We start from the raw sequence: 7,839 nt of genomic DNA, 5'->3' as shown, positions 1-7,839 counted from the left end.
TTTTCAAACAAGACAGCAGTCTGATTTCCTTGAAAAAACTTTATTTGCAGACCACTTTGTGCTTTAGGTCTATGTAACAAATACTTACAGCACATATGCCTTTAACATTGACAATTCCCAAAACATCCAAACGGTATATTTATTTGCAGTACATATATTACATACATGTGTATACACTCACACAGTCATTAGATGCATTCAACAAAATCCTGAAATCATAAATGGTGGTGTTAATAACATGATATAAGAGCTATTGGCGGTACAGTGACAAAATGTAAAAATCAGCAAAAATAATCATATTCAAAAATAAAGAAATATTGGGATTCTACTTCAGTGGTATGATATTGTAAGTTGCATAGCATTTATGTTTTCAAAAATTAAACAGCAAACAATATAGAAATCAGAAGTTTATAAAGTAGTGGGTATATGAAGTCACTATCTATAGATACAGTATGGAGGTCATTGTATGTTATCTTAGTATTATGACTGGGGCATCTATTGACAAGGTGATGGTCTATACCAGGTCTTATACCTTTTCTTTATGCATCATTACATTGCAAAAGTGGCAACCATGTCTGAAACATATTTTATGTGGTTTGTGACTGATTAGAAAATTATCTCCAGAGGGAAACAAATATTAGATCTTTATTATTGGCAATCCCTATGGATATTTATGTGATCAAATAAATACTTCTATAATGTATAAACATTTAATCTCTCTAACAGCCATGATTTAGATTGTAGTAGATCATAGTTGGTTTCCCCTTCTGGTCGGAGACCCAAATGGCACCCATTTCTCGATATATAAGTAGTGAACTATAAAGGGAATAGGGTGCCATTTGGGATGCAGCCATATTCATGGACCATTATGAATGTTTTTATAGTAAGATACTAAATATAAATGTAAAACCTTTGGAGAACATTTGGTACAGATCAGTCACTTCATAGCCCTGTAGAGAAACAGAGTTAGTCCAGAATGGCACCCTACTCCCTATTTAGGGAATGAGCTACTCACTATATGATGAGTCTGTGCCTAGTGGATCCATCTAGAGCTGCTATAAACTGTACATTGCAGACCAGCTGTCTTTAAAATCAACTCACTAGTTGAGTCAAAGGGGTAAGTCGAGCCACTCTTGTTTCTAGGAAACCATACACAAAATTAATAATTTGACCAAATATTTAGGAAGAGGTCATCATTTCATGGAGTCTGTGAAGGAAGAAACCACTTGGAAAAAGTGGTAAGCAAGTATGTTCCAAAAAACAGATTTTCACCAAGTCAAAGGAATTTATTGTGTTAGAGGTTTCATGATGCTTGTATCTAAATCAAAGTAGGTAGTCGTATCATTGTTCTATACATCAGTTGGGGTCTATAAGCTACAATATGAGGTCCTAAACCTAGCATGAATGTGCATCCTTGTAGCTATGTGGGCTAATATAGTCAAACTGTTTGCCTTGTGGTAAGTTTAGTAAATGTTTTCTTTCCAGGTATAATGAAAGGCTGGGATATGAGGGATTAAAATACACAAAAGTGATTGTGATGAATTGTGTTTGGAAAGTAAAGATAGACATGGTTTTAGAAAGGTACTGGTAATATTTCATTCAGTACAGAAATGTGTAGGGGTAAGTCGTGCCAAGATATCACTTTCTTTGGACAAGCTATGTTTTCAAAACTGTAATGTTTACATGAATTCTGATTATTTTCAGGGATACACAACATCCTGAAATATATGTAGATATCTTTGTTAGAAAGAATACTAGATTTCCATTGATGGAGTGATGCTGAATGTAAAAAATGGCTCAACTTACCCACTCTCCCCTACAGGATATACCTTTTCTCATTAGATTAAATTCAGTACTGTATGTATTCAAATACAGGACCACACTGATATAGGATATGTCCAAAATGGCACCCTATTCCCTATATGGTACCTCTGATCAAAAGTAGTGCACTAAATAGGGAATAGGATGCCATTTGGGACAGAGCTATAGAAACTACAACCATGATTTTGGGACTATCGAGAGAACAATTATCCCCCTCAAAATTGTGATCAACTTGGAACTCTGTTAGGATAGAAAAACATGTAACTGAGTCTGAATTAGCTACAGTAGATTAGACACATTTTCCCCCAAATCTGCATTACGCATTATTATACAAGTTTAAGCAATTATTTTAAAGAAAATACAAAATCAGAAGCAGGCACAAATGATAGATAACCATTAATACAAACAAAAACAAATAGAATAACCATGTAATAGAGAAAATCTAAGTATTCATCCCAAATTACACCCTATTCCCTATATAGTGCACTACCGATAGTGCAAAATAGGGAATAGGGTGCCATTTGGGACACTCACTACAGTATAACATCCAGTGGATTCTTAGGCACCTGTTGAACTTCAACATGAATCAGCCTCCATACTACAGTATAGAGAGCAGACCTGGGTTCAAATACTATTTTAAATCATGTAAAATACTTAAGCTGTGATCAATTGAGCTTGCCTGTTGCAGTGGAACCAATATAAAAAGCAGGCTAAAGCTAATATACTTGAAAGATTTAAAATAATGTTTGAACCCAGGTTTGACAGAGAGCTACAGTAGAACATTACAGTAGTACATATTCCCAGTGTTAGCAGATTATTGACAGTGGCTTGACACGGGAAAACAAACATACACATTAACAACTATGACAGTTCTATGACAACTTTGCAATCATATTGAATACTGAATACCAAGAATACCGGTATTCAACTATGGGCCTGGAAGGCTGAAACACTTACTGGTATTCAACTCTGGGCCTGGAAGGCTGAAACACTTCTGGTTATCATTCTTTCATTCTAACCAGAAACTGATTACATCATAGAACTCTACTGCCAATCAGTGACAATCAATCAATCAACTACCAGGTAGAAAAGACCATCAGCAGTTATTCTGCCCTACAGGCCTGGAGTTGAATAGCCCTGCTACATGTCCTTCTACCAACTCACAGGACCACCATCCATCCTACAGGACAGAGGCATCTGCTGCTTTAGCACCTTTGGACAAATCATAAACATTTTTGGGATCAAGTGTAACATCATAAAACAAAGCAATAATGAACGCTGGCAAGTGCCTTGAACAGAACAGGTTACAGGTACTGCCCTAGATGGGGCAGTCTCCCCATAGAGAGAGATTGTTTAACCTCTATGGTCTCCCCTACAGCAGAGCAGAAGGACTGCAGGATTTCAAGTAGGTTTTTGTACGGAACCAAAGCTCTCATTGCCGACTGTGTTGTTTCAGTTGTCCCCTCCCTCTCTTTATATCCAAATGTAAAAATGATGAGGCACTTGCAAAAAAAACACGCAAAAAAAACAAACATCTGTTAGTGTTTTTTTTTCTGTGGAGAATATCCGTCCATCGGTCTTTCTGTCTCAGTGGTCATGTCGAAGGAAGTCCGTTTGTCTGTCTGTCCGTCAGACTTCTGAGCTGTCCAAGCCACCGCAAGTGAACCCTGATGTCACCATGGGCTCAGTGGAGCTTGACGTTGTTGTGGGAACCTCCATCATCTTCCTCTTCTCCTGTCTGGACCGTACGGTTAGCACTATGACGATGATGATGAGGATGGTGAGGAGGAGGCCCACCAGGATCCCTATGATCAGGACCAGGCTGTCCTCGCTCTCCTCAGGATGGTTCAGCTCCCTGGGCACAACTCCCCGAGTGAGGACCTCCCGGTCGGGGCTGGTGCGGCGCTGGCGGCTGAGGTCCAGGGCGATATGGAGAATGTTGGTGCCTCGGTTGTTGTCCAGGCCGATGTCCTCTGTCAGGTCTGGCACCCTGTTTGCTGACCTCCTGGAGCGAAACCGGGACTGGGATGGTCCTCCTGCAGCCATAGTTTGACGCTGGGTTTCTCTGTCCATGCTGCTGTGTTGGGTCAGGGAGTGGCCTCCTGCAGCCAAACTGCTGTGTTGGGTCAGGGAGTGGCCTCCTGCAGCCAAACTGCTGTGTTGGGTGAGTGTGTGGTACTCCAGACTTCTCTTCCCGATGCCCCTGTTAGCATTCTCTCTGGAGCGGACGGTGTATATGGTGTGGATGAACCACTCTCTCCCTGCTGACACCTGGACACCAGAGGAACATGGTTAGTCATGAGGGCTGGGTAGTTTACCTGATCATGACAGGAACAATCCCTGGTCATTAAAGATAGAGTCATTCATATAAACAATAACAAGTGACACCCCACCTCTGTTTTGGTAAAAAGCTGAGGGATGGGCCTGGAGAAATGTAACCACTCTTAAATTCATTGACAGGGCTGACCATCCAGGGCTGACCATCCATGATATCAAAATGATAGTTTTTACCATGTTTTGAGTTATATTCGTCAAGAATCAATGGGTATATATAATAAATGTATACGTCCAAAACTGGATGTAGCAACTAAGGATTCTAGCTTTAAAGCAGTGAAAGTGAATGTTAGAAATATGAATAAGACCAGGATGTTCCTTCTCCACTATTCTGTGTTATGTAGCATAGGGGTCAGGGAGACGTACCTGGAACAGTGCTGTAGAGTCCATGCTGAAGCCGTCAGATCCAGGCTGTCTGACCAGGGCCAGGGCCTGAGGGTCGTCTACAGCCAGCAGAGCCCTGAACCCCACATTACCAAACAACCTGGCCTGGGTCTCTGGCTGGGCCTTATCCTGGAGGAGGAGAAGGAAACACTAGTAAACACTGTACCAACATTGGTAAAGGTGTTTAGGATATGTATGTGCATTTACCCTGTACTAGATCCTTGTCTACATCCCACATTACACGCTATTCTCCAGATATTGCACTACTTTTGACCAGAGCACGATGGGCCCTGCACAGTACTGTACTTACAATGATTTTGAATCTGTAAAGCAGCGATGGAGCATCAGCCAGACAGCCGTACTCATTGTTGTTGGGGTTGTATTTGGGCACGTATCCATCCGCGCCGGTGCACAGGAACACCTTCTCTATGTTACAGATAAAGGAATCCCCCAGGTTCTGGACAGGGTCCACCATCACTCTGCCATATATCATGTCACCTGGGAGGAGATCAGGTTTGGTTTAATACAGTAATAACTCAATCAATCAATCAGATAGTCAATGGGGCTACCTCCATCCCAAATAGCAACCTATTCCCTATGTAGTGTACTACTTCTGATCAGGACCCATGAAAAGGTGGCGTGTGTGAGAAGTGAGAAGGCTGTGAGAAGCTGGTTGTAAGGCTTCAGTGGAGGCTCCTCAGAGGAGGAAGGGGAGGACCATCTTCTTCAGTGAATTGAATCAAAATAGTGAAACATTAAAAAACTTTATTCTTTCTAGATAAAACTATACTAAATATATTCACATGCCACCAAATGATTGATTAAAACACTGTTTTGCAATGAAGGTCTACAATAGTCTCAAAAGCATCCTCTTGTGTAGTACCATTCTGTAGCCAGGGAACAGCAAGTTTCCATCCTCCTCTGGGTACATTGAATTCAATACAAAACCTCGGAGGCTCACACAGTACACAGTAATTATGACAACTTCCAGAAGATGTCATCCAAACTATGAGAACTATTGTATCATGAACTGACATGTTGTCCACCCAATCAAAGTATCAGATAATTAATCTAAGCAGTCATGATAGCAGTCATGATATGAAGGTTTGGCTTGGAAAGGTTTTTTCACCTGGTCACAGAAAGCTGATATGTTGTGCACTGAAGTCCACAAGCCAAGGAGAAAATGTGAGAGGAGGAGAGCAAGTACAGTGCCTTTGGAAAGTATTCAGACCCCTTGAGTTTTTACACATTTTGTTGGAATACAGCTTTATTCGAAAATGTATTAAATAGTTTGTTTTTTCTCGTCAATCTACACACAATATCCCATAATGAAAAAGCAAAAACAGGATTTTAGAAATGTAAAATATCACATTTACATAAGTATTCAGACCCTTTACTCACTACTTTGTTTGGCAGCGATTTCAGTCTCGAGTCTTCTTGGGTATGACACTACAAACTTGGCACACCTGTATTTGGCGAGTTTCTCCCATTCTTCTTTGCAGATCCTCTCAAGCTCTGTCAGGTTAGATGGGGAGCGTTGCTGCACAGCTATTTTCAGGTCTCTTCAGAGATGTTCGATCGGGTTCAAGTCCAGGCTCTTCCTGGGCCACGCAAGGACATTGAGAGACTTGTCCCAAAGTCACTCCTGTGTTGTCTTGGCTCTGACCTTAGGGTCGTTGTCCTGTTGGAAGGTGAACCTTAGCCCCAGGTCTTGAGTGCTCTGGGGCAGGTTTTTATCAACTTTGCTTCGGTCATCTTTGCCTCGATTCTGACTAGTCTCCCAGTCTCTGCTGCTGAAAACCATCCCCACAGCATGATGCTGCCACCACCATGCCCTCACCGTAGGGATGGTGCCAGCTTTCCCTCTAGAAGTTCATTCATGGTTTCATCAGACCAGAGAATCTTGTTTCTCATGGTCTGAGAGTCTTTAGTTGCCTTTTGGCAAACTCCAAGTGGGCTGTCATGTGCCTTTTACTGAGGAGTGGCTTCCGTCTGGCCACTCTACCATAAAGGCTTGATTGGTGGACTGCTGCAGAGATGGTTGTCCTTCTGGAAGGTTCTACCATTTCCACAGAGGAACTCTTGAGCTCTGTCAGACTGACCATCAGGTTCTTGGTCACCTCCCTGACCAAGGCCCTTCTCCCCCAATTGCTCAGTTTGGCCGGGCGGCCACCTCTAGGAAGAGTATTGGTGGTTCCAAACTTCTTCCATTTAAGAATGATGGAGGCCACTGTGTTCTTGGGGACCATCAATGCTGCAGTTTTTGCTACCCTTCCCCAAATCTGTGCATCAACACAATCCTGTCTTGGAGCTATACGGACAATTGCTTCAACCTCATGGCTTGGTTTTTGCTCTGACATGCACTGTCAACTGTGGGACCTTATATAGACAGGTGTGTGCCTTTCCAAATCATGTCCAATCAATTGAATTTACCACAGGTGGACTCCAATCAAGTTGTAGAAACATCTCAAGGATGATCAATGGAAACAGGATGCACCTGAGCTCAATTTCGAGTCTCATACCAAAGGGTCTGAATACTTATGTAAATAAGGTATTTCTGTTTATAATATATTTGTAAAAAAAATGTGATCAATTTTAGAATAAGGCTGTAACGTAACAAAATGTGGAAACAGTCAAGGGGTCTGAATACCTTCCGAAGGCACTGTAGATCGATGTGAGAAGGAATTATATATACAACGAGCAAAGTGATTATGTTGTTTGTATGTGGGTGCTATGAAAGTGAACTGTGTTTGTGTGTGATCAGGTGTGTATTCATTCGGTAGATTTGGTTGAAAATATTTCTTAAATGGAAGCATACGGAACGAAACGTGGATAAATATATCTGAATTTGTCCAAAAGAAACTCTCGTTTGCAACTGTTGGACTAATGATTACACACTAGATCAGCTAGATGCAGGCAAGAGTCTGCAAGGCGGTATTGAATGTGTCACTGTCTCTCACCTTGTTTACATAAAATGTTATCTTGACCTGTGCACCTACGTTGTAAACTTTATTTCATAGGCTAGGTTGTAGCAACCTCATGATGACCGACCCGCCCTCATCTTAAACAGCACTGACCAATCCTCCCTCATCTTATGAAGATCATCAAAAGTGAGTGATTCATTTAATCTCTATTTCTGCCTTTTGTGACTCCTCTCTTTGGCTGGAAAAATGGCTGTGTTTTTCTGTGACTAGGTGCTGACCTAACATAATCATATGGTGTCCTTTCGCTGTAAGGCCTTTTTGAAATCGGACACTGTGGTGGGATTAACTACAAGTTTATCTTTAAAATTGTGTATAA

General features: G+C 41.4%; 1 protein-coding gene across 1 annotated transcript in view; it reads right to left on the bottom strand.

The window, feature by feature from the left end:
* Positions 1-24: 24 nt before the first annotated feature.
* The window catches only part of LOC112234722 (FRAS1-related extracellular matrix protein 2-like), a 93,899-nt gene continuing 86,084 nt past the window's right edge, over positions 25-7,839 (bottom strand). Inside the window, exons 24-26 of the mRNA XM_042297347.1 lie at positions 4,850-5,037; positions 4,522-4,668; positions 25-4,092 (exon numbers count right to left, since the gene is read on the bottom strand). Coding sequence (XP_042153281.1) covers positions 3,451-4,092; positions 4,522-4,668; positions 4,850-5,037 — 977 coding nt within the window. The 3' untranslated portion in view covers positions 25-3,450. The remainder of the gene's footprint in view (positions 4,093-4,521; positions 4,669-4,849; positions 5,038-7,839) is intronic.

This window comes from Oncorhynchus tshawytscha, linkage group LG14 (assembly GCF_018296145.1).
Source record: "Oncorhynchus tshawytscha isolate Ot180627B linkage group LG14, Otsh_v2.0, whole genome shotgun sequence".
In the NCBI taxonomy this organism is placed as follows: Eukaryota; Metazoa; Chordata; class Actinopteri; order Salmoniformes; family Salmonidae; genus Oncorhynchus; species Oncorhynchus tshawytscha.
Note: the sequence above shows the minus strand (reverse complement) of the source record. Positions and strands in the feature narration are given on the sequence as shown.